The sequence below is a fragment of the Fundulus heteroclitus genome, chromosome 19 (genome assembly GCF_011125445.2).
Source record: "Fundulus heteroclitus isolate FHET01 chromosome 19, MU-UCD_Fhet_4.1, whole genome shotgun sequence".
Taxonomy (NCBI): Eukaryota; Metazoa; Chordata; class Actinopteri; order Cyprinodontiformes; family Fundulidae; genus Fundulus; species Fundulus heteroclitus.
The window spans coordinates 2,381,973-2,409,356 of NC_046379.1; the positions used below are offsets into that span (position 1 = coordinate 2,381,973).

Consider the following 27,384-nt stretch of genomic DNA (forward strand, 5'->3'; position numbering starts at 1 on the left):
AAATGTTAAAATGTACTTTATTTTGAAAAACCTACACCTCCTGCTCCTTCCTGTCTGGTTGCTGAGCTGCTCTGCTCTCTGGTTTTCACAGTGTTGCCCATTTAGCATCTTTGTTGCTACATTGAGCAACTTCTGGCGATTTTCAAAAAGCGATTTATCAATTTTTTTTGTTTTGATGGCAACTTTACCGAAAAAAAAAAAAAAACAGTCGTTGCCGTCGCTGTATCGAGGAAGGAACTAGAGCCACATCAAGAGTTCCTGCTTCCCTCAGTGCTGTCTCACAGGCACACCACAGTAAATATTAGTTTTTAAAGTAGTTCCTTTTTTTTTGTTTCTGAAACTGTTGCAATAAAATAATTCCCTGAATATGATTCACACACAGCTTCAATCACTGATAGATGCCTTTTTGGTACAATTTATGTAGTGAGGATTCAAAATTCAGCATTTTGTGAAGGTCCTTTTTAGTTCCAAACACACTTAATCACCATTTTAATAACTTTCTTGTCTTGGCAAAAACTACACTACAGCCGGGGTCACAAATGTATGAACAAATATGCTAATTAGACAATGACAGCTGCACTTCACCTCCAATCCAGCGGATGGCGGTAATAAGAAACCAAAAACCAAATATACAAAGTCAGACCAAGGAGCCTGTATCCCATCATTTATTAACAAAATGGAGAACGCACAACAGCCGTATGTGCGGACCTGCGTATTTGAGCCTGTATTTATGATTTTTATCCAACTATTCTTTAATTTTACTGAAGGTTTTTGCTCAACTGAATGATTTAAATACCTGTATTGACACGAGAATCATGCGAAACCTACACATGACAGATGACTTACAGACTAAAAAGGACTAAAAGCAGTCCTCCACAACTGTTTTATTTTTATTTATTTTTTTGCACCAATCACCGGTTTATTGTCAGATAAAAAATTTTTTCACGCATATAAAGTGCATGAAAAACACAACTCGCCATGACGCCGACTCAGTGGCTCCTTTCTCTGCATCCAGATGTTACCCCATCTAGGGTTAATGGCCCAGATGACACCTGAAGATGTTGCTTTATGTCCAGCCTGCTCTGTAATTCCTCTTTTCTCTCATTGCAGCAACCCTCACGTACTTTTAAGGCCGCGGCCACTGGCGTATAATATCTTTAAAGGCAGGCAGCATCAGTTCTTCACCAACAGGGATTGGCTTCGTAGCTTTAGCCACACGGTTATGATGTCGGACGTAACGTACAGAATCCGCCTTTTTTCATAATGAAACCTCAGACTCAATAAAGAAAACGGAGTTATTCGTTCTTTCTGTGCGGCCTGGTACTAAATGACCCACAGAGCGAGCGCTAATTAGAGGTTAATGGCACATGAATCAAAAAACTACTGCTTTCACTAATTAAAGAATCATTACTCGATGCCATTTTTTGGGGAACTACATGATTTTCTGACTTCTGCGACAGTTTTAAATTATAATTATACGTTTTAAGTTGCGTGTGAAAGCCTCGTTGAGCTCGTCTTTATCTGTGGGGAGGTCTGGAAGCGCAGCGCTCCCTGATCGGCTCGCAGCGGGCGAAGGCGTGGCTGGAGGGCAGAGGAGACCCAGAGCTGGGACGTGCTGACATGTGGACGTTTCTGAGGCCGCTGAACCCAGAATGCCACGTTTTTGCATAACAAATCAGCTCCTCTACCAGCCGCAGGTTCAGATTAGAACCCCAGTATCTCTGAGCGGACACGTCGACCCGGTGTTCAACCCGCAACCTTTGCACTCGGAGCTCAAGGCCCGGCTGGGTTATTTTGCATAACAGCAGCAGTGGATCTGGAAAAATGTATGTGGAGGAAAGAGAGGGCAGGAAATGTGGTGACATCTTCACAGTCGATCGCAGAAATATAAACCAATATTCCTCTGGGAAGTCCCCAAAGTACGGCACAGCTTTCTCTTATTTTACAGACTTTACTGTCATAGCAGCCAAATTACTCAGCAGGTTTCTCTGATTTTATTTCTGTTTGGACGCCTGGCCTGTTAAACACCTGTGCTAATTCTTTTACTACAGAAAAACTGATAAGTAGAATTTTTTAGGGGCTTGATTAAAAACATAAAAGTTATGAATTAATCTCCTTAATTCTTTCTTTCTGTTGAGCTGTTTTAATTTTACCCGTGACCCGTTGGCTCGGTATAAATAAAGTTTACTTTAAAATATGGAATTAGGACCACTAACGATACCTGTGTATGAAGACCAGTTAAATAAATTAGACTATTGTTGAAAAGTTCATTTATTTCAGTAACTTGTTTAAAGGAAATGCATTATATAGATATATTTACACACATACTGATGTTTTCATCTTTATTTCTGTTATTTATGAACATTTTGCACTTGCAGTGAATGAAAACACATTTAAGATTAGAATATTATATCTAACTAATAAAAGCATTTTTGTCACGGAAATGTGGGCTTAATGAAAAAATGCTTACTACCTGCTTAAAGGTGCTTTATTTTCAAAGCTGTGTTTTTTTTTTTTATTGTGCCAAACGAGCCTCATCGGCGCACATATTTCTTAATTTCTCATTTCTCACCTCATCATGTTCAGGGTCTCCTCTCTCGGTTTCTCTCTCTTAGCTGAGAATAAAAAACGGTAATATTTCACACTCCCTCTGCATTCCTGCAAGACTTAGCGCAACTTTTATTATGATTTTAATGATGGGCAGGATCTAGTTACAGTCATTAGGAATAAAGCTGTGTGCATAAATATTTGAGTTCATTGCTAGTTCAAAAGTTACTATTCGATCTGGGCTGCATGACTTCTCTGCTTGGATCCTGACTCCAGGACCTGTGCACCGTTTGCAGTAATTCTGCAAAACGTTGTTTTCCTGAGCTGCAGGAACGCCTGGAAACGTGGTCTCGGCTCTTTGTGCAGCGGCAGGCGTCATATTTCACCCCCCCGATCCCACGCTGTCTTCTTGAGATCTCACCTGTTGCGCGTTTTCACCAGAGCTGGAATGTTCTGGATGTTGCTCCACGTCTCCGAGGTCAGCGAAGCGAAAAGAGATCTGTGGCATTTTCAGATATTTAAAAAAACAAACAAACAAACGGGACCTTGTGAGAAGTGTTAGGAATAAAAATGCTCATTAAAAATATACAGCTTTTATTGCGGGTTGCGAATTGTAAGAATAACTCAGTGAAGTGTGAACTGCTGCTTAGCAGGGACGTCTAGGAGACCAGATGGAAATTTCCTTTATTTGAGCAAACACGTCACTGCAGGGAAAGGCCTCTATACTCAGGCAATAAGTCAACAATGTGTGAAATACCACTCCGCTGTTTGCTGTTGGGCAGTCCTGCACACATAGAACACAATAGAAATACGCTTTATTGTCCCTCGTTGGGGAAATTCATGTGTACCAGCAGCAAAGTGAAGCAAAAATGGAATCCTGCAGATTCACACGGGTGAAAAATATAAAAACAAAAGAATAAGAGTAAGATAAAATTTACAATAATAGAAAATAATACTGTAATAATAGTTAAAAATAACATCCACAGATTCAAAGAGCTGTGCAGTCGAGTAGCGTGATGTAAACTAAATGTATAAAATGTGCATTTAAATATATGCATAAAACAACACCGGCATGTAAACAACTTGGGCAAGCTTAACTTCCAGCATCCATTCAGGATCAGGATCTGTGCACCGGCGGGTTTTATTTGTTGATTAGAAAATTAAAAGGTTCTTTTATGGATGCAGAGCATAAAGACAACAAAACGTACATTTCTCTCTCCGCTGATCGTCTTCTTTATCACAGCGTCTGATTTTATCATTTTATCTCTTAGAATGAGACTCTGTTGGTAGATAAAAGAAAAACCAGAGCCTGTGCTGAAATCCTAGCAGGACGTCTGCTGAATATTAACTAAGTCAGTCATAACTAGGCTAAATTCTGTCTGCCAAACAATAAACAATTCAAGATTTATTCAAGCGTTAACAGCTAAAAGCTGCAGGTATAACTCCACATGGCAGCATAGGAAAAACTACTGAATTTAGATATAGTGATACAGAAATAATGTCAATGATAAGTCAAATTAGACGACAAAACCAACATTAATATTCTTTCTAGGGTTTTTTGCACGCAGGCATTAATAAGTTAACCAATGTGACAACTTCCTTTTAGCTGATGCTGCAGATAATTTACAGTCTGCAGCCGACCACAAACAACACGGCCGTCAGGCTGCGGTTCCACGCTCACAGCAAACCGGCAGCTGTTCTGAGCTCGGAGCGCTCTTATTGTGAAAGTCTCAGGGTCTCTGTTCTTTTGCTGTGCTGACATTTAGAGCAGACGCCTCCTCATACCGAAACCTCCTATAATTATGTTGATATTCCTGTGTTAGAATAAGCAGAACCCTTGGCTACTGTGACAGAGGAAACCCGAGGAACCGATAAGAAGTGAAACAGACAAATCAGGCGGTTCTGACCCGCAAACATAAGATCAGAGATAAGACTTTACTGATCTCACAGTGGAGAATTCATGTGCCACATCGGCTCTTATGATCAAAAGAAGGTGCCAAAAGGAGGAAAAATTGCATGAGGTATATACAGTGGATCAGGGGGAAAAACAAGGAATAAAGAAGAGATTTAAGGTGACTTATATACATTTAAGGTGACTTATATACATTTAAGGTTACTTATATACATTTAAAGTGACTTATATACATTTAAGGTGACTTGTATACATTTAAGGTGGCTTATATACATTTAAGGTGACTAATATACATGTAAGGTTACTTATATACATTTAAGGTTACTTATATACATTTAAGGCAGGGAAGGGCAACTTCCATGATAAAGAGGGCCACATTTTTTTCAGCACGACCATTGGAGGGCCACATGACCACGCACTTCAAATAATTGGATATGAAAGACGCTACAAATTATTCTCAATAAGAACAAATTTTAGATGAATTTATATCTGTATGTTTACTGCACCAACATATAACTATTTTCTGCATATAAATGCATTTTAATATGTCCTTAAGCAAAAGACAAACCGTTTGCTTAAAAAAAAAAAAAATGGAAAAAAAGGAATTTAAACTCCATATCAATGCATTCAGGAGCATGGGTCATTTCAAATTTACAAGGAAAGAGGCATAAAACGGAACAGAACTTAACTCAAACAATAATGTGTCTATCCAGAAACAGTGAGGGCTTTCTTACAATACTGAATGCTCTATAATTGTATTTCTGTTACTTTTTGATTATGCACATCTGTTAGCTTTTTATTCTGAAAAATCTAATGTTCCATGCTCCTGAATGCACCATAGCTTTCTGACGCTCACGAATGCATCACACTGGTCTGTGAACGCTGTGCTGCACGTTTGATCTTCTGCTTAAGACAAAGCTTTGCAGTTTCAAAACTCACGTCGGCTCTCACGGTTTATGTTGTGTGTGAATGACAAGAGACCAAAAAAAAATCCCCATGTCCATACTTCTTCCCATTTTGTCTGAAAAATGTGACTTTCTCGTCAAGTTTTCACTTTATTCCACTGCTAGTGGCCAGGGCTCTTGACTTTCTTCCTCGCTGTTGCAAAGCGGCCCATGCCCGCTATTGTTTGGGTACGACCCCCTATCGGTCAAAAGTATAATTACAATTTTTTTTTTTTTAATCATTATTAAATTATTATTGATCTATTCGCGGGCCGCACTGAGTGATGACGAGGGCCGTGTGCGGCCCCCGGGCCGCCAGTTGCCCATCCCTGATTTAAGGTGACTTATATACATTTAAGGTTACTTATATACATTTAAGGTTACTTATATACATTTAAAGTGACTTATATACATTTAAGGTGACTTATATACATTTAAAGTGACTTATATACATATGGATTTGACATCTGGGTAAAAGTAGCTTAGCAGTGGTGTCTCGGCTGCTGGAGGCACATGGTTGCTCCTGGTTCTTCCTTCTCCATGAAGTCAGGATAAAACATCTTGAAAAACCTTCCCCGCTCAGTTATAAAGTAAAGAAAGAGCAGATCAAAGACGTGGAGGTGTTTAGTGGTTGAAACATCTTTGATGTACCTTCACAGCTCTTCTCTTCTCTTTTTCTCTGGCCTTTTAGTTGCAACGTCTCACCATTGATTTCATTCCAGGCACCTGTAGACTGTTGCTGTTCATTCAGCTCCCACTCGTGCCTGGTGATGCATATTCTACACATACCAAGGATCATGTTGGAGGCACCGCTCCCTGCAGCTGTCTGTTCTCCCCAGTCATGCCTGATTTAACTCATTTGTACCTTTTTAATAACAGATGTTGTATCTCTTTGTATCTGCTAGACTAAAAGGAAAATTCTCTTCCTAATTTATCTGCTTGACAATATGATTTAACTTTAAATAAAGAAAGAAAGTGACGATACTTGAGGTGTAAAGTGTCTTAATGTTAATTAAACCAGCGCCACAGTCGACTGACCCAGAGACTCGGCTCTCTGCTGAAAGGTGTCCTGGGTCCATGTTAACTGGATCTGTTGTTGTTTCAGCCATAGGCTTTTTGTGCTGTTTTAAAAAGCTATCATGGTTCTTTTATGATGTTTAACGTAAGGGACTGAGTGTAAGTTCGTCTTCCAGGGACGTAGGACATCAGTACCGGTCGAAGTTGGTAATTTTTTTGGCTTTTCTGTATCGGTACCGTTGTAGGTACCAGATTGACTCGGGTCCTGCGCCTTCTGATGACGTCACTATACATGATTGGTTTAACGTTTGCTCAATTGCGCAAAATATTGTAATTGGTCTGGACAACTTACTAAAGTAATTATAGCGGGGTGTAGGTTTTATTCGAGAGCGGGATTGCGGTTTGTAAACGGACAATTTTACGAAGAAATTCTCCATGGTCCCTGCGCCTCCCGTTGACGTCACATTATGGCAACGCCACTCAAACAAACTGCATTTGTAACAAATCAATTTTATTAAGTTAATTTAGCGGTTTCTTTTTTCTCAAAAGCTTGAACAAATATTCAAGCCATTTAAAAAAAATAAATAAAAATAAAAAAATCAACAAATATTTGACAATTGGCTCAATGTTTGGAAAAATATTGTTAACAAAAATGGAAGGGCTAGCCAGACTAATTTGTCCAGCATATATCTTAAATGTACCAAATACTACAATAAAAAAATAATCAAATTCATCACAATTTCATCTGCAATAATAAAAAAACATGTGATCAGAAAGAACAACATCAGTACAAAGAGGAGGAATGAACGTTATTGATTTTAAAGTGATGAATGCCGTGATAAAATTAAATTTGGCTGCTGACTTTTATTAAAAATGAAATGAGTTTATGGTTTAGTTTCCCTTCACAACTTAAAAAAAATTGGAGGAATGAAATTTCTCTAAGGTTGTAACTTTGATCCTGCAAAATTACCGATTTTAAATTGTCAGACTACCACACAAGAATTCCAAAATGATGTTAAAAGTTTTCATGCCTTGACTAATTTACGGGAAAATAACCGTAAATTAACAAAATAAAATTGATTAGTAAATGGAGACCGCGGGCGTAATGTAGTTTGTTTGAGTTGAGTTGCCATATGTAGACGTCATCGAGAAGCGCAGACCCCGCCCCGAGTAGATCTGGTACCTACACTGTAAGTGAAACTGGTCTGATTTTAAAAACCGGGGTTCATTTCTGTCTTGTTTGCATGAGACAGAAGAAGAAAAGCAATCTTAACTGTGCTGAGAAGGTCGAGGAATATCGATTCAATACATTCAATGTCGGTAAATATCGGTTATCGGCCGGAATACCAATACTGATATCGGATATCGACATTGGCCCAAATTTTCTTATTGGTGCATTCCTTGCACAGCTACCAAGGTGTACGATTGATCAAAACGCCTTCCCCTATCTGGGTATGCATTGCATTGTGGGATGCGGTAGAGTAATAAAGCTAAGAAATAAAGTTTCTCAAAGCAAAAAAAAAGGCCCATGCAGCTTTAAAGTCGTCATCTCAGAGCCAGTTCCTGTACTTCACAGATGATGTTGTCTGAAATAAAACCTTCTAGCTGAGATGGCAGCATCTGCTTCCTGTACTCACATGTGGTTTCACCCCCCCCCCCCCCCCCCAACCATCTCATGCACATTGGACCTACAAAACCGACTGAAGGTTCTCGTGGTTTGCAGAGACAGGTTCTGGTTCTCTTGGAGTTCTCCATGTGTGAAAAGAAACCGAGCCACTGGGGAAAAAAGTTGCAAGTTGAAAACCTGATCAACAGATTGGGAGCGAAGTGCATCGGCGGTAACGAGCGGCACACGTTGGCGCTGCGCCCCGCTGAGCCGATAAAGGAGGGGGCGGTCTGCTCAGAGACGTTTCAGAGCTGGGTCATGTCTCTGTTAAGGAGGTGCTGACGCTGTTTCACATGCACCGTCTCCTGCCGGCCGTTTTCAGTCGGGTTGAATAGATTTCGTTAGTCTGCACGGCCTGAACCAGAAGACCTGGGGCTGGGTCTAGGAAAGGCGGACTAACTGATGTTAATTAGTTCGTTATTTTGGGGAGCCGACCCGGTTGGTGTAATTCGTGTGAACTTGTTTGGGCTCCTAACGTCTGCGCCCATAGACATAATATAAGAGTAGACGCGTCGTTGGGCAGGTTCTGCCTATGCTGCGATGCATCAGAGCGTCCGCCATCTTAAATGTGGCAAATCTGCAGTTACTCAGTCACTTAAACAGTATCAGAGGGACTTTAATCTCTGAATATACTTTGTATTCATAGTATTTTTGTTTTTGTAATATTACAAGTTTATTTTCGTATCCCTTTAGCTTCATTCTCTTGAATTTATTCTCCTAAAGAATAAAAATATTTAACATAATCTAACCTAGCCCTATTACTCCAGGAGTGAAATAATTCTGCAGACTGTGACTATTCTGGAAATGTTCCCCCTTAATTCTCATAATATGACGTTTTTCTCATAACATTATCACTTTGGTGTGTTTTTTTTTTTTTTTTTTTTTACTTTATTGACCTAGGACTTTTTTTCTCTTATTATTAATTTTACCTCTTTAATACTCCCCCAAAAAGTCTGTTCCTAAAGTTTCACATGTGACACGGTTTTATGAAATGACGAAGACCACAATGTTTAGATTTAACAAATTGATCCTTATATTCATAACATATACACACACACACACACATTTAGTTATATATATATATATATATATATATATATATATATATATATATATATATATATATATATATATATATATATATATATATATATATATATATAATCTAATTGCGATTTTTTTTTTCTTAATATTGCAATTTAATGCGATTATTATTTTTTTTTTCCCCAGTTTAATTTATCGTGTTTTAAAATATATACAAACAACAAATCAATTAGTTTCCTCGCCATGTGGATTATTTGCTAAAAGACCCACAGCATCTAAACTTACAGCTTTTGATTTAATTGGACATCAATCCTTGTTGAACATAAAGTGCAAACAAGTCTATGTATTAAACTGATTGACCTGTACTTAATGCTATGTATGATTATATAAACTCTAAAACAAGTAATAAAATTAGATTATCTCACTGCTGCAACTGTCTTCCCTTCCATGTGGAGGCAAACCCACTTTAAACATTTTACCAACACCTAATGGACATGTCTAATTACGTTTTATATCTATCGATAGATAGATGGATATAGAAGGCAGATACAAGTAGTGAAATCAGCCAGAATACATTTCCATGCAGCACAGGAATGAGGCATCTTCTCTGATTCACGTTCATAATAACGGAACTCAACTTTTTTCTGCCACACACAATATGGCGGTGACGTTGACGTGTGAACCTGCGACCTATGACGCGTCTACGTATATATGTCTGTGTCTGCGGTGACAGCTGAGCACGTTAACTTTGCTGTGGTTTATGTTGGGCTCTCCTTTGACTTCTAAGACGTTGTGAAGTTTATACGTATGCTGGCAACTTTAGTCGCTTATTTAATACGTTTCCCTGTTGTTTCTCTCCTTGTCTGCGCAGGTACTGTTTTATCGTCACCCTCGGCTATCTGATTCTCTGTCAGATCACAAGAGTCTACGTCTTTGACTACGGCATGTACTCCGCAGATTTCACAGGGTAAGCCGCTCCAACGACGCACACATTTACACGTTTAGTCACGGTAAATGATGAAGTGATCATCAAGATTTCTAAATGAAAACGCAGGATTTACTTCCACCTGAAGTGAGGATTTGGACCTCTGAGCAACAGTCTGGTTCTGTTTCTGTCTGAAGGACAACAGAACATCACATTTCTGTAAAAAAAATCAAGTTTTCTGAGAAACTGAAACAACCACTACTGTATGTATTTTGTTAGCATGTTGGCAAAGATTAATCTACATTTATATTCCACCAGGGTGCATTTGCTTTTACGCTTTATTCTCCTGGAAAAAAGGCATGAAAGTCATTTCTGCTGCAGGATTGAACTGCCGTCCGTCTCTCTGGCTTCAAAAACGTCAAATCAAGGACCCAAACTGTTTTTGGTCGACTATAGATGCGTAATTTCGTGAAGAAGCAGAGCTTGGCGGATTTAAACCAGAGCCAGAAGGAGTTCATGAATGAGGAGAGATGACTGACGCACACATGGATGTAGAGGAGCCAGTGGGGGGAAAAGAGGAAGAATAGGAGGAAGAATGAGCAACAGGAAGCTGAAAAAAGCCCGTAATTATCCGGGAGGGAATTTCCTATTGTGAGCGTTCTGGTGCAGCTGGTTCTGTTACTGCTATTACTGGACTAATTGCTATCTGAGCCCATTAGGTGGATGGTAACGTTACAAAACAAAAAATCAAAGATGGCACAGAGGTTTTTTTAGAAGCAGAGATTGGTCAGAACCTGGAAGACCGAAACCTTTCTTGGAGAAACATTCATGCACCTTGATATTCAGACGTTTTTCCAGTTAAAATAAACACAAACTTTAACGTATATTATTGGGATTTTATGTGATAAAAGCAACACAAAGTCTATAATTCAAAACATTGTGTGGCGTTAATTTGCATGTGTCCCCCTTTACTCTGACGCCTTCAGAACCGGAGGGCAAAGATGCCTTTTTGCCTTGGAGGGGAGTAGCTGTGTGTAAATTACCCTCAGAATAAATGAAGATGCTCTGTTTCTGGTCTGAGTTTAAAGCAGAGAAAGCTTCTGAAGCTACTCCCAGCTTGAACCGATTAATATTGATGTCTTTCAATGTCGATACACCTCCTAACCCCTAGGGGGCGTTATTACAGCGCACCATTACTGTTCACAGCGAGGAAGAGCAAGTGAAGCGAATTTGCGGAACGGCCGACAGGATTTTAGAAGCACCTTCGTCCCTAAAATCAGACGTTTGGGCACATTTTTGGTTTCTGTGGTACGTTTAATGCATAGAACTAAATGCACTTTATTTTCCTGTTGATATATCAGTGTTCAATAAACTGAACATAAATATAATATTTGGCTGGTTTTGTTGATTGAATTACTTTGAGCATTAATTTAAAGTAATAAATATCGATATTGGAGTCAAATCAAATCAAGCTGAGCTACGTATCAGTAATCGTATCGAGTCGGCTCCTCCTAGATGATAGCCAGCCCTACATATAATGTTATAGTTAGGCACCATCATCGTATTATCAGTGTGTGCCATATTCACATAGCAAAGGTTTGGAGGACAATAATTGTAATTCCAACTGTTCTGAACGTGCGTTTTTCCTCCTAATGTAACATTTAACCGGCTGGGCTGAGTCTCAGGGCAGCAGACGCTCCTAACGACGTCTAACGATGCTAAAAGTCACAGAGTGATGGAGGCGCAGACGAGATGCAGAGGAAAGAAGAACATCGGCAGATATCAAACCTGATATCGCCTTTGCAGGACTTTCTAATACTGTGCAGCCCTAGTTCAGTCCTTCTTCTGAACATGGACAGAACATTGAGTTAGATGGTGGCAGCATCATGCTGGGGGATGCTTTCCTCAGACACAGGCAGGGAATCACTGATGGAGCTAGGTTTGTTAGAAGCTGTGAAGGTTTTTCTGTAACAGATGAGGTTTGTGTTTTAAAAAAATAGTTTAAAGTCATTTTTTTTGTTCTATCACATGAAATCAGTTTTTTTTTGGTTGTAAAGAGGTCATAATTTTTCTCATTTCATCTCCATTTTAGACCAAATGAAAAGCAAAGCGACGGCAGAGAATGTGTTTTTTAATATTTGTTTCTTTTCTGGTCTTTAGGCCCATGATGGTTATAACGCAGAAGATCACCAGCATGGCGTTTGAAATCCGTGACGGTAAGACACGCCGGCGTCTCCTGCTCCTCTTTCAGAAGTGAAAGTGCCCCATCGATTCTCTCAGGAGTTAAAAAAACGACAGCAGATCCGGTCATTTGTGAGACGGCTCGCTGAGCGGGCCAGCGGAGCAGAAAGAGAGCACAGGCGTACTTATGTAACGGGTTTATGATCAAGCGTGGCCTCCTTCCTTCCCTCTGTCAGCTTTTTGCGGCGGTCTGAGCGTGAAACAAGCATAAACGAGTTGTGACGGCTTTAATAACGAGCGTTCCTTAAAGGTGAGGCACAGCTGAGACTCCTTAACTCAGGGGTGTCAAACATACGGCCCGCGGGCCGGATCCGGCCCGCCGAACAATTAAGTCCGGCCCTGTGGCTAAATGCATTATCGCTATAAAAAAAAAAAAAAATTTTTTTTTTTTTTCCAGTGTCCTGTCTGGCAATGTGGCAATAAGAATTGTTGTCTTAATGCCAAAAAGAGCTCATTAGATTTGAGAAGTGGAGCAGTACTGCTTTTGCCATAGTGCTCCGCTTAATTTATGAATGTGAATAGTTTTATTATGATTCATGCGGGGAATATCTCAAATGATATGGACACTACAATAGGAAAGTAGGAGAGGAAATGAAGAACAAGAAGAAAAAAAAACAAAAGGTGAAAGAAAGAGAAGATAAAAGGAAGAAAATTATAAAACAATTATTGAAAAAAACATGTTCTTCGTTTAATTGAAAATATGCAGTTCCTATATTGTCCGCGAGGGGCGCTGTGTTTTAATCAGCAGATTAAACTTTAAGTGTGGAAAAATGTAAATCATTTCTTAATTTTTATCTGTTTGATGTATTTTGTCATGCAGGACAGTGTTTTTTAAGTTCCTAAAAATGTGAATAAATGTTTTTCAACATTGTACAATCACTGTGATCAGTTCTTATGCATAATGCACAAGTAAATGTTTAACTGAGTAAAAGTATTGTTGAAATTGCACATACTTTTCTTAAAAACGCTGAGGTTATTCATAATATATTGTCTAAAAGTGAAATTAACTTAATATAAAAATCAACAAGTCCACATTTATTAGTTCTATTTAATCTTGCAATGAGTTTACTCGTGTGGCCCTCTTGAGATCAGATTAAGCTGAATGCGGCCCCTAAACCAAAATCAGTTTGACACCCCTGCCTTAACTTGTTTAGAAACCATCTGCTGAATAATAACACCCTGGTTTCCTCTTTTTAACATGGGATTTATTTATATATGTACATTCAGTTTATTTTTAGCACATTCATCACTGGCTGTGCAGCTCGTTCCTTAACAAGCACGTGTCAGAGTGAAGGCAGCTGTCAGATTTAGTGAAGCACATCGTTGTTGGGACGGCGCTTTGAATGGAGCGATGTGTGACCTTTCCTGAGGTTGTGCACACAGCCACCTGTTTGATGGCTGCTCTCTGCACCCTGTCCTGTTTGCACTGCACAGCCGTGCTGACGGGCCTCTGCAGCCTGGACGGCCTGACCTCAGAGCTTACTTCACAGGAGGCGTCGCGGCGCTATAATCAGCGTGTTTCTGTGTGTCTCTGTGCAGGTTTGACGAGGGAAGGACAGCTGACTCCCAGTCAGAAATACCTAGCTATCAGGTATGTGACCCAGGTATGTTTTAATGCTCCACCAGACGACTTCAGGCTGAATTAAACAGGTTTTTTTCTGCTCTTTAGAATGGCAGACATGAGCTCTGGTGGTATTTTAATCAAGGTGCTATCGCTCTCTGGGAGTCATCACACCGCCTCCTGCTTGGTTTCTCTCTCTCTCGGTTGTTAAGCACTCTGTATCTAGGAAACCACAGACACTGGCCGCTCTCCAGTGAATCATGTTGTGGGAATGCCTGTAATCCCCCGTCCATCCATCCTGCTCCACAAATCGTTTTCCCCTCTCAAATCTTCCCTGATGGAGATGAAACGTTGCCGGCAGGCTGCAAAACAGACGGCGCTCGTACACGGAGACTCTTCTCCCCTCGTTAGCATGCTGCAGATGGAGACGCTGAGCAGAGACTAGTGTTGCACCGATACCGATACCAGTATCGGACGGGGCCCCGATCCAGCACTTGGTGTTGCGCCGACTCCATTTTTTGGCCCCGATACCGATACCACCATTTTAGTGCTGGATCGGGGCCCCGTCCGAAACTGGTATCGGTATCGACGAGTACCAACAAACATTTTGATGTTCGTATGTCACTTGAACGCAGCCTTCTCTCTCCCGACTAGTATTATACGTGTTATATAAGTTCATGAAAGTTACACTATTTTGGCATTTGAGAGCCAAAACTCAGGGTTTAAAAGAGATTATTCAATTATTAATGTAATTTTACTGTGTTTTATGAAATGTTTATTTCAGGATCGGGAGAGATCGGCAAACACAAATAAGGACTCAAACACTGTTTCTGTTAGAATATAAGGCACACATTTATTATTATTCCCCACAGAATACAGCGCATCAAAACAATTAGCTCTTCACACACGCAAAGTAGCAGGCAATAAAGCAACAAGCTTTCAAACAAACGTGACGCTCAACAGATTCTCAAAATCAGCTCTTACCATTGACACGAACTGGGAGCCCTCAGTCCTAGGTTAAGATCAGCGTTCACGATGCCGTATTCCACACACGAACTCACGGCAGACTCACCGGGCTGAGGGCAGTCTCCTCTTTATATACTTGTAACCAAAGAGTCAGATGTGGAGCGAGAGTGGCCATCTCTCACTCCACAGCTGCCCTGCCTCCCTAAGCATGTTTCCCAAAACATCAACCGGTCCCAGCACCTCAGCAGTGTGCGAAGCAAAATAATATTGCAAACTCAGCATACAACAAATCAAACAAAATAAGGAATACAGAATACAGAATACAGTCTTTCCCACAACACATTGTCATAGGTTCCCACCACAAGTTAAAACAAGTTATAACAAAATAACACATGTGGTTCTTAGTTTTATGTGAGCAACATAACAGGCACGAGCATGTATGTTGCTCTTAGTTTAAAACTAAACAGTTTTTCCCAAAATACATAGTCAAAGAACAAAAATAATTCTTTAATATATCATACTGTCTTACTGTTGCACTACTATCATGCATGTTATAATTTCACGAAAGTTGCACTATTTTGGCCTTTGAGAGCCAAAAGTTAATTCCACTATTGTCACCCATTCCAGGTAGGCAATAAAAAGTTCTACTACCCTAAGTAGTATGCAGTTCTTCATATATACACACATCAGTTTCAAACAGATGGTATCGGTAAATACTGCACAGCCAGGTATCGGGTCCAAAAATGGCATCGGCGCAACGCTAGCAGAGACCTCAGCAGGACGACCGCCTCAGACGATCTGCCAGAGGGACGGTCAGATGGTTTAGAACAGGGATGGGGTCCAAGCTAAATAATGCGTGAAAATTAAAAGAGCTGTGGATCACTGACTCTACCTTTAAGGCCCAACATGCAAGCCTGTGTCTCGAGCTCCTTTCTGGGCTGTCGTGAGTCAACCTCCATGGAGGAGCTCATGCTCAGGCGGTAAAAAGGCTGCAGAGGACGAAGCAAGAACCTCCAAAAAGCAGCAGCGAAGGTCCCGTCGCTTCCTGGACGGATGAACTCAGCAAACCTGAGCCCAGCGACCACAAATGGAGGGACTAAATGTTACCGCGTGAATAAATGGACTTAAACTGCTCCGCTTCAGGCAGAGACGGCCCCCTTGGCCCAGAGGGGGCTTAACGTTCAAGTTATATTTAAGTTTGGATAAACGTCTATAAGTTCTGTGGAAAGTTTTCTATTTGCAATATTCAAAGAAACAAACATCCCAGCTTTTTCCACGGAAGGTTTGATCAAGTTTACCTCGTCTGTATACCAACGCCTCAGCGCCAGCAGGGGAAAACGGATGCTGCACTGCAAAAACAGACCTAAAATGAGTAAAATGTTCTTAAAATGAGTGTATTTGTCCTTGATTTGAGCAGGTAAATAAGATGATTTGCCAATGGAATAAGATTTGTGCACTTAAAATAGGAACAATTCATCTCCATCATCTTATTTCAAGTGCAAGATGTCTTATTATCTCATTTTAGGGGTCAAAATACTCATTCCATTGGCAGGTGATCTTATTTACCTGCTCAAATCAAGGACAAATACACTAACTTTAAGAACATTTGACTTATTTTTAGATCCGTTTTTGCAGTGTGGAGTAATTGTTCCTCATGAATTGTCTGCAGCCGGATGCCCAGCTTGCTGGAGTACCTGAGCTACAACTGTAACTTCATGGGCATCCTGGCTGGACCCACCTGCTCCTACAACGACTACCAGGCCTTCATCGAAGGCACGTCCTACCAGCGCCGGCACCAGGAGAACGCCAACGGCAAGGAGAACGGGAAGGTCAAGCAGAACGAACCCTCGCCAAAGGTACGTGTCGCCGGCGGAGATGCGTGCCGCTCTGGCCGCTGTAATAAAAATTTACTTTGAGTGCAACCGATTAAAGTAATTAAGCATGAATCTCTCTGTGCATCACGTTTCATCCTCCTGGTCCGACGTAAAACCTTCATAATTACGCCTCTTCCTCGCGTCTCCTCGCAGCGCGCCGTCGTGTCCAAGCTGTGCACCTGTGCCATCTCTCTGACCACCTACCTGTCGCTGTACCGGCTGCTCCCGGTGGACTACGCCATAGACGACGGCTTCGTCCGCTCCACACCCGTCTACCTGCAGGTCGTCTACCTCTACCTGGCAATGCTGGCTCTGAGGCCAAAGTACTACTTTGTGTGGACTCTTGGTGAGTGACTCCTAAACCTCAGTGAGTTTCTAATAATCCCACCTGTTACGTGTAGCTTTATATCATCATTTTGCCTGATTATCTTCAGGAGTATGTGTGCAGTAAGATAAGCCTGGCCTCCATCTATACTTTAGTAGAAGATGAGTCCTTATGGCATAACTGGGGCTGAAGCTGGACAGAAACTTGTGTGAATGTTCTGTTTGTGTCTTATTGCTTTTATTTGGGTTAATGTGAACCTTTTAGTGTAATGAAGTCCCTGACCTTCTCTATACTCAGACCCTTTTGTTTATCAGTGAATTAATGTTGTGATCCAGTCTAAAAATAATCCTTTTTGATTCACAGCGTTTCCTAATGCAACATCGCCATCTAGTGTTGACATGAGAAGTGCAGCCTGTTTGAATCCCAGCTGGAGCATCTGCTCTTGCCTCACTGTCTCTGTTATTGTCCTCCTGCAGCCGACGCCATCAATAATGCAGCCGGCTTTGGCTTCAACGGCTACGACACAGACGGCTCCCCGCGGTGGGACCTCATTTCAAATCTCAGAATACTGGACATCGAGGTTTGTGTGCTTTAAACCTCTTATCTTTTATTAAATTTTTTCTCGTCCCGCTGTGATTCCTGACGTTTTATTGTTCGGGGTTTTCGTTTCAGTTTGCCACGAGTTTCAAGCTCTTTCTGGACAACTGGAACATTCAAACAGCTCAGTGGCTCAAACGGTAAATGGGGTCCGATGTTGGCCGACACGCCTCACCTTGCAGGAACCTGGTGTTTGCATCTTAATGCCTCCTGCAAACCGTTATTCATTTTGAGCTGCAATTATTAATGCAGCACAACTTAAAGACATTTTATGCAAGTTTGATTGCATGGTGGGGCTTTTTAGTTTTCTGCACAGGGTCAACTTATACTATAAACCTTCACCCCCCCTGGATCATCTGATTAGATCTTCTGCAGAGTTCTCTTATGTTCTGTCTAAGAAATAATTGCACTTTATAAACACTTGGACTTAAAAATATAGGACTAACCAGGAGTCAACTTACCTTTTGGCTATTTAACCAAATATAGTGTTTGCATGATTTGGACCTGGTTTGGACCAGAGATCTCCAATAATCATTATATTATCCAAATTAATGTGAGATTCATAAGAGAGCAGAACTGTATCGATGCGCTGCACGTTGAAATATTTTCATATGTTTACTATATTTCCCCCTGAGCCCTGAACCATGTCAGCCATGTTGCTTTCCCTCACAGCGTGTGCTACGAGCGCTGTCCTGTCAACCCCACGGCCGCCACCTTCCTGCTGTCAGCCATGTGGCACGGCGTCTACCCCGGCTACTACCTGACCTTCGTCACCGGCATCGGGATGACCATGGCTGCCCGAGCAGTGAGTGCAAACGGCTTCTTTATGCAAAGCACCGATTGTTTCCATGAAGGAAAGTTAAGAAAATCCTCCTTCAAGCAGAGCTTAAATGCGTTTTGCTGGGATTTTATGAGGAAGATCAACACAAAGTCAATGTAAAAGAAACATTCTTAGTTTACCAAAAACATTTCTGATAGAAATCTGAAAAGTGTGGTGTGCATTTATAATCAGCCTTTGTAAGTCAGCCTTCTGTGATTACAGCTGCAGGCCTTTAAGGCCAGTCAGAGCAGATGGAGAACATCTGTGCACTACAGATTCTCAATTAGATTTATATCTGGCCTTTGACTAGGCCATTCTAACACATGACTATTAGAGACGCAGCGATCCGATACCCAGATCGGATATCGGCTCCAATATTAACTAATTAGCTGGATCGGATATCGGATGATTGACGCCGATCCAGCATTCCGATCCAATCATTTATTTTCTTTTATTAATATCATACACAGCAATACAGTTATAGCGATCTAGCCACTTCATTGCTATGTTTGCCACACCGGTCACGCAGAGCAGCTAGCGATGAGCAAACACAGAGCAACATGGAGGAAGCGTCGGACCGAGCAAAGTCTGCTATTTGGAAACGTTTCAAACTTCATTTGCCAACAAGTCCGTCTGCAACATGCAGCGTCTGTTATGCATAAGATAAATTTGTAAATTCAACACCACAAACTTAAATAAGCACCTGTTATGGGAGCACCATGCTAAAGAACATGCAGAACTTTTGAGTATTTTTAACAATGGAAGCTCCTCGTATGAGTTGCATTTTTGCAGCCTTCAGGCAACATTTCACTGTCAGACAAGGCTTGAGAAAGGAAAAACAATTTGTTGGGTTGAACCCCTGTTTTGCATCAGATTTTATTTACTAGTATCAGACTAAAGAAGGCTGAAAACAAACAACGCTTCCAGGATTTCTAAATGTAAAAAATGTGCAAGCAGGTGTTGTTTTTCTGCAGTAATGGGCAATACATTTTAAGATAATGGATTCACTTGTATAAAAACTCTACTCTGCTGGAGTAAAAGAGCTCCTTAGGTTTACCACAGCTAATGCAAAAAAAAAAAAAAAACATAAAACACAAACAATCAAAATAAACTAATGGAGAATAAGCTGATAATGAAGCAGTGAACCACTTTATATACGGGTTCCATTAGCATTAACGTCTCCTAACCCAGAGTTCTTCTTCAAAGATATAGAAAAACAGGATATTGGTGGTCTGGAGCCATATTTCATTTCATATATTTATTTATTTGGCCCTTTAGAAAGCCAACCAGACAGCCACAATAAAATCATAAAAATCTTTCTAAAACTGATAAAATAAATGAAACAGATAAAAGATAAAATGTAGGAATCTGGAATAAAATGCTATAGTTTTAGAAGCCTTAAGCCTGTTGAGGGACGGCTGGGAGACGGTGAGATGAAGAGCGTCAGCGTAGGGCTGGACGATATACATAAAAAGTATATTGATAAAATAGAAATCATATTGATCGATATCGATAATTATCAACAAATTCAAAACATATATTTTAAGTGCAGCTCTGGACACTTTATGCTTTATTAGTGACTTATTTTTAGATACAGACACAAACACTGAATTCAAACTCAACCCTTTATTCAATCAACTTTTTACCAAAACTGCAAGTTTTTATAAAAGAAAAAAGTTAAAACGTGCTCTTTGAACTCTTTGAAGAGGGCGGAGCTTAGGGGGCAGAGCATTCGTGGGTCTGCGTTGTGATTGGTTGGGAGGATATAATGACTGTAATATTAACCTATATGGGTACAATTACAAAAAAGTTAAAAAACAAGACTGGACTATTTTCCCGAAGTCTGAAGACGTTTCGCTTCCCATCCAGAAAGCTTTCTCAATTTAATTTAAAAAGGCTGAATTTGAGCTAAAAGACGAAGGCGGTAAAATCTTTGACGACTGAATCAAGTGGTTTGATCAGTAAAAGTTAGATTCACGGCGCTGACGATCTCACAGATGAACGTGTTTGGACTTTTATTCATGTAAAACCTGCTGACTGGTTCAGTGCAGATAGGGAGGCAGCGCTGAATGAATGTTACCTGGTTTTACAGACGGGTAAATCTGAACAGCGTCTGCATAACAGCGGAGAGACGAGCGGTGCCGAGGTTTAGTCGCCCCGAGGGGCAGCAGAGGACTCTGGAAGAAAGACCCCTGGTGGGAAATATGTTCTACTCCTGCAGAACCTCTGCTGACCTAGAGGATGCTGACCCACTTATTGCATAAAACTAATGATGCCTCTCAGGAGATCTTAGATGTTTTTTTAAAATGGGCAAAAAGCAAAGCCGCACAGATGGAAGATATTTCCTGTAATGAGCCGAAGCCAGCAGAGATGTTCGGGTCTGTAAAACCGGGTCGCCCAGCTTGTTTTTTTTCTGCTTTAGTTTACCGTGAAGTGAATTTAATGAATGCCGTTTAAAACTCCTCTCCTGTAGGTACGGCACAACATCAGACCGTACTTTCTGGTCTCCGACTCGCACAAGCGCGTCTACGACGTCCTGACCTGGGCCTGCACACAGGTAGCCATCAGCTACACGGTGGTGCCGTTCGTTCTGCTGGCTGTGGGACCCTCGCTCAAGTTCTACAGGTACGTGTTTCACTGCAAGGCTTGCCTCTGATCCCCCCCCCGTCCTGAAATGTGACTGCTAAGCCATGCTGGGGATACGAGGAATGGATGCCGTTAATAGCCAGGGTCTCTGCTGTGAGCCTGGAATGGTTAACGAGACGCTTTAATGGGAGGATTGATGAGCAGGAAATAAAACGGGCCGCCGTCCTGACATAAAGACCCGCTGTTAGCGGTTAGCTGCCAGACAGGTGGTGGAAAGCAGGCGAACGCTTTGGCTGGCTCCCGTTCCTGAAGGTTAACTTTTGCCCTGCCGCTTGGCGTTAACTTCAGGTAGGGGTTGGAATATTTTCCAGGGAAATGGGGTAAAAATACATCATCAGTTTTCACTGATTGCTTAATGCACCTGCATGTAAGACATGAGCCGTTCAATCCTGCAGCAGAAATTACTTTCATGCCCTTTTCCAGGAGAATAAAGCGTAAAAGCAAATGCACCCTGGTGGAATATAAACGTATTAATCTTTGCCAACATGCTAACAGAATAAAAACAGTAGTGGTTGTTTCTGTTTAAGCTGAAGAGTCTGGATCGCAGCGAATGAAAACTCAAACCTCAGTTTCTCAGAAAACTAGATTTTTAACAGAAATGTGACGTTCTGTTGTCCTTCGGACAGAAACAGAACCAGACTGTTGCTCTGAGGTCCAAATCCTCTCTTCAGGTAGAAGTAAATCCTGTGTTTCATTTGGAAATCCGGCTCCCAGAGCCTGGAGGAGGAGTGGAGAGGCCCAGAATCCAGTGGGTGATGATCTGGGGCGCCGTGTTATCTGCTGGTTCTGGTCTGCTGGGTTTTATCAGGTCAAAGGTCAGAGCTGCTGTCTACCAGGAGGCTGTAGAGCACTTCATGCTTCCTTCAGCTGACAAACGTTATGGAGATGCTGATCTCGCTTTCCAGCAGGACTTGGTACCGGTTACCTCAGGGGTGCCAACAGGAATTTTGGGTCCCATGACAAAAAATCTAAATCATCCCAAAAGCTTGTATAAATATATAAAATGTTCTTTTCCCTGGAATCGTCCTAACGGTTCCCTCGTATACGGCGCTGCCAGATCAAGGCGATTCTGTTCAGCAGAATCACATTTTTGGATTAAAAACATTTTTTTATTGGTCTGATGGAATATCTTCCTGAAAACTCTTTTTTTTTTTTTTTGTTTGTTTTTTTTTGTTTTGTTTTTTTTTTTTCTTTTTTCCTCCTTTTTTTCTTCTTTTTTTTTCCTTTTTTTCTTTTTTCCTTTTTTTTCTCTTTTTTTTCCTTTTTTTTTCCTGAAAACTCTAATTTATTTATTTATTTTTTGTTAACTGTGAAGCAGAATAATCAGAATTAACAGAATTAAACACATGAATTTACTTTTTGAATTAAACTTCTGCCATAAATAACATTTCGTTGTGTTTAAATGGAGTTAAAACACCACTAAACAGGTTTTATGTTGGTTATTGTGCCAATAAAAACACACACACATTGACATCCAGCCTTTCCTTTAGTTCAGGGATTAAAGGCAGAAACCTCAGGATTCAAAGGTTTAACTGGGTTCAGACTCCGCTTTGAAACTATACTTATTTTACCGTGTGAAAAAACAAAAATCATGTTTATCTAGAGACTGAATGGTGTCCCTTGTCCTTGCAGCTCGTGGTACTTCTGCTTGCACCTGCTGTGCCTGCTGGTGGTTCTGGTCCTGCCCGTCAAATCGAGGCGCCGGCAGGCCAGAGAGGAGCGGGACGGCCTGCCGCAGGACGCGGCGCGGGGCGAGCGGCGCCATCACAGCAGCACAGACAACAACTGCAACCAGAGGGACAAGACCACATGAGACCCGGCGTGGCCGCCGCCTCATCAGAGGCCACGTCTGGACCGGGCCGGGTCCGTTTACCTGACAAAGAACCAAAAAAAAACACTCTTAAGGAATCCTTTCTGAGAACAAACACAAAACTTCCAGTAGCAACGCGGAGGACAGCAGTCAAACGGCGGATAAAGGAACCATAGGAGGCGATGTGAGGAAGAGGAGGAGCTGCCTTAAACCCTCCATGTACTCCACAGGTGAGGAAGGCCCAGGTGGGCCGCTGGTGTGAGCAGACGGCGAGTACGTGGAGGGTCTCTGTCAGCGTCTGGAAACCAGCGAGGAAGAAACCAACTTTATTATCAGCTGCCAACTCGGAACAGGCCTTAGGATCCTCAAAAGATTTCATTACTAAGTTTTTGTTTTTTAATCTTTCTCTCCGAGAGCTCACGTTGTGTGTTTTGTGTTTAGCTGTTTGTGACGACTGTATTTAAAAAAAAAAAGCATTCTTAATGTTAATTTCTTGTTTCCGGGATGATTTGGCTCTGAAACGGCGGAGGGATTTCTGATGAGCCCTGTCCCACACCTAGAAAAGGATGTGAAAGGATTTCTGTTCCGCTCGTTCTGCCTGTTGTATCCGTCGCTTTATTTGACTAACAAAAGATTTAACGGGCGCTTTTATTTGCTCACAACAGGCCTCCTCTGGGTTCCTGCGCAGCGTCTCCTCAGAGGAGTCCTTTTCCCGCATTCTGACGTTACATCCACAAACTACAGTGTGTTTTTTGTAGAGATTTTTATGATGAATCAACAAAAAGTAGTGCCTGATTGTGAAGTGGAAGACAACTTATGCCAGGTTTTTATATTAATTGTTAAGTAAGAAGGTTCAAGTCTCGCTAACGATAACTGGTTGGAACTTTGACTAGACCACTCTAAGCGATGCATAATGATTGGACCTGCATTGGATGCATGTTCAGGCTGGTTCTCCTGCTGGGAGGTGAACCTCCACCCCGGTCTCAGGTCTCCTGCAGCCTCTGACAGCCTGATCTGTCGCTGCTGATCAGATGCATCCCTGCAGCATCGTTCACCGCGGCGTTGCTGCGTACAGGCTGATGTACGTGGTTCGATATTCTGTCGCTCTCAGCATGTCGGTTAATCTGTTGCATCGGCTGACTGCGGTGTCCCCTAAGTGGCTTGTGACAAACTTTAAGGAGGACTCTCTTCTTGCAGCCCTGCCTTTAAGGCCAGATTTGTGGAGTGTATGATGAACAGATCACCTGAGCTGTGGATCTCTGCAGCTCATCCAGAGCTACCATGCTCTGCCTCTAGGCTGCTTCTTTAAATAATGCTCTCCTTGTCCGGTTTATCGCTTCTCTTCGTAGGTTTGCAGTTGTGCCGTCGTCTCTCCATCCTCTTCCTTCCACTTCACGGTCATACACTACGATGTGAGGCTCTGTCGAGGACCGCCACTGTCCTGCAGCCTTTGGATGAGGCTGAATTACCTCCTTGGCGTGTCAGCAGGTTTTTGCAAAGGGTCTGGTCGTTAAGGTTCAGGCGTGTTGGAGCAGAGATGCGTCCAGAGGCTGCAGATCGTATAAAATCCTGTTAAAATACCTCAGAGTTTCTGATCGTAACATGATGAAATGTGAAGGAAAAAAAAACCCTTCCTTTTCACTACTTTTGCAAAGTTCTGTAAATTAAGTCAGGCAAATTATCAGACTATTATTTCCATGATTTGTGCATATGTGTTTAGCTTTTATCTTAAAAACCTAGCTGCAGTCTGATTGGATTAAAGCGTCGACCTGCAGTGTGGCAAATGCGTCTATCTCTGAGGAAAATTGCTAATTTTTATTAAAACGTGAGGTGACGTTGTCTACCTTCAGACTCCTAAACCAGCCGGTAGAGTTTTTGGTCTTATCTTTATATTGTGAGCCCTTAATGTTAGAGTCGGGCTTGTTCCAGGGTGTTTTGTACTGTACGGTGTCACTGCTTCCTTCAGCTCCTCTTAGGAACCTTTCAGAGCCTCCTCTTCGGTTTAAAGCGGCCCTGATATTGGTTCTGTGTCAGGAGATTTAATCTCTCCGTTTGAATTAGAATATCATGGTTCCTCATTAAAGTTACGGATTATTTACAGAGAATTATAATTGCAAACTCATTTAAATGTGAAGCAACAAAGCAGCAGATGTGAAGCCTTTCCCTCTGAACCTGTCCTGTGTTGTTATTGTTGTTGTATTGTTTTTTTTTTTGCCTAACATTTGCATTTTCCTGCCATAACTCTGTGTGTTTACCATTTCTTGTGATCTGTCGACGTCGATTGTGATTTTTAAAAGAACCCACATTGTGTGGCCCGGGCTGTATGTCGGAAAGGGACGTGGCTGCTGCAGACACGGCGGCCGCGGCGCTGCATGGCCGCCCATACCAGCAGATCAATGCAAACGGCTCCATATGTCCAAAGTGCCAAATCAGAAACGGCTTGTTCTAGTGTGCGTGGTGGTGTGTGTGCGCGCCAGAGTAACATAATGGGTATTTTTTTGTGTCGGAAAGGAAATTTACAGAAAGATTTGTATAACAGTGCAGTGCATTCTGATTTATGTGGCAAAAATAAAGAGAAATTATTTTTAAACACTAATAAATGTTTTCGTTTTGTCCAGTGAGGGAAGTGGGTCCTCCTTGTGGCAGCTGAGTCTGAGTGGGGCGGGTCTGGTTGCCTTGCAGCGTTAGTCACGATGCATAAATAGAAATGGGGAAGATGAGTGTTGAACACATGAGTCCTTTTCTCAGCAACCTTTATTTTTATTGGGCATTTTGACATGTTGGACTATAAACTGTATTTATTTAGAAATTTATTTCACACAATCCAAGACTAAAAAATGACATTTAATCTGCTAAAGCAGCTTATTCAACTACTCAGCTGCATCCACAACCAGCTGAAGAACATGGAACACACCTGGGAGGTTGAATCGGGTAAATTAGCATAAAAAGCCACCAACTCCAACCAGGAAAGTTCTGATCAGAGCATTTTGGTCTAATTACGCTTAAATTAGACCGTAAGCATAACCGTGCTATGTGCTAAGCTAACAGTACGACATGGATGTTTCAGAGCAACTTAAAATTCGTGCATCAGAGAAGTAACCCACAAACAGAGCTGTAAGCTAGCGCTAGCTGCTATTAGCTTCACAGACGGCCCAGTAACAGATTCTGTCATGGTCTGGGTCCTTAGAGCTGCACCACGCAGCGCTCTGCTGCATTAAATGCAGACTGAAACAATGAAACGTGTACATGTGTTCATTCTTTATGGTTTATAAGTTAATGTTTCAATTAATTCTTAAGTGGTACAAGAGTAGCACTAGTTTTCACAGGCCTAGAGCGCCCTCTTGTGGCTATAGACGGTAATGTACTTGGTTCATGTTGTTCCATTTAAGATTGAAATATAAGTCACAGGGTCAGCCTAACATGATGTTTTGAAAAAAAGTTTAACTTATAGTCCAAAAAATACGTTAATCTATGCTTAATAAATATTAAAACAACAAAACTGACAACAAATGAATCCGTAAATTAAGTTAAAGTAGAATGGCTGAGGGTCACGGTTATTGAAATGTGTTTTTTTTTACGTAGCAGAAAAGCCTTATTTTGCGACATCTTCTCCATGTTTTCTGTGTGGAGAAAATAGCCACGTTTTGCTCATGTTTTTTTATTTTTATTTGCTGTTCTTCTTTACAACGTGTTTTCAGCTCTTGAAGGTTCTGGAGGATTCTGTTGACTCTGCTGGTCTTTCCAGCTGGATTGAAGTTTCATCGACGGCTTTCTTTAACTTCTCTGAAACCAATCTTGACTTTGCCTTTCAGTGTGAGCTCATCGTCTCGTCCTCAGATCATCTTTGGGTTCCTGCACTCGCGCTCTGTTCAGTCATATGAAGTCTGCTTGGTACCACGTTAAACTCAGGCCCGCGCCATGATACTCCCACCTCCGAACTTCAGTGTTCAGTTTAATTCTCGTCTTCTGATCAGCATATATTATCCAGTTAGGGCTGGGCGATATGGATTAAAAAATAAATCTCTGATTTTATCATACCAAATCCGATTAATCGATTTTTTTCCTCCTTCTTGTTTCATAAAAAGAAATTAAAGAAATTATTTTAAAACCTTGCTTTTATGTCAAACATTCATCAGGGAGTTGACCTGAATTCAAAGTGCAACTAAAAACAAGCTGTGAAACATGTAAAACAAGATGGCAGCCGTGCCATTATAAACAATGAAAATATAACAAAACATTTGCTGCTAGTGGTATTACACATTGAGCTAAGAACAGGCTTCACTGCACTTGTGAACTTCAAACTAAGTTAAAAAAAAAGTAAATAAGTAAATGAAGTACCTCATATTATGGTAAAAAAAAAGTTTCTACTTAACAATATATTGACAATACTTTGCCTAAACATATATTCAGCATCACATGCTGTTCTCTTTATGGAAACCCAATGAGTTTATTGGCAAAATAAAATCCAGATTTTCCAAAAATGAAATCT

At 41.2% G+C, this 27,384-nt stretch overlaps 1 protein-coding gene across 1 annotated transcript in view; it reads left to right on the forward strand.

The window, feature by feature from the left end:
- The window catches only part of mboat2a (membrane bound O-acyltransferase domain containing 2a), a 49,292-nt gene extending 23,966 nt beyond the window's left edge, over positions 1-25,326 (forward strand). The window contains exons 4-13 of the mRNA XM_036150648.1: positions 10,002-10,097; positions 12,216-12,271; positions 13,836-13,887; positions 16,493-16,679; positions 16,851-17,043; positions 17,499-17,602; positions 17,695-17,759; positions 18,292-18,424; positions 20,913-21,064; positions 22,718-25,326. Of these exons, the coding sequence (XP_036006541.1) occupies positions 10,002-10,097; positions 12,216-12,271; positions 13,836-13,887; positions 16,493-16,679; positions 16,851-17,043; positions 17,499-17,602; positions 17,695-17,759; positions 18,292-18,424; positions 20,913-21,064; positions 22,718-22,898 (1,219 nt within the window). The 3' untranslated portion in view covers positions 22,899-25,326. The remainder of the gene's footprint in view (positions 1-10,001; positions 10,098-12,215; positions 12,272-13,835; positions 13,888-16,492; positions 16,680-16,850; positions 17,044-17,498; positions 17,603-17,694; positions 17,760-18,291; positions 18,425-20,912; positions 21,065-22,717) is intronic.
- Positions 25,327-27,384: the final 2,058 nt, after the last annotated feature.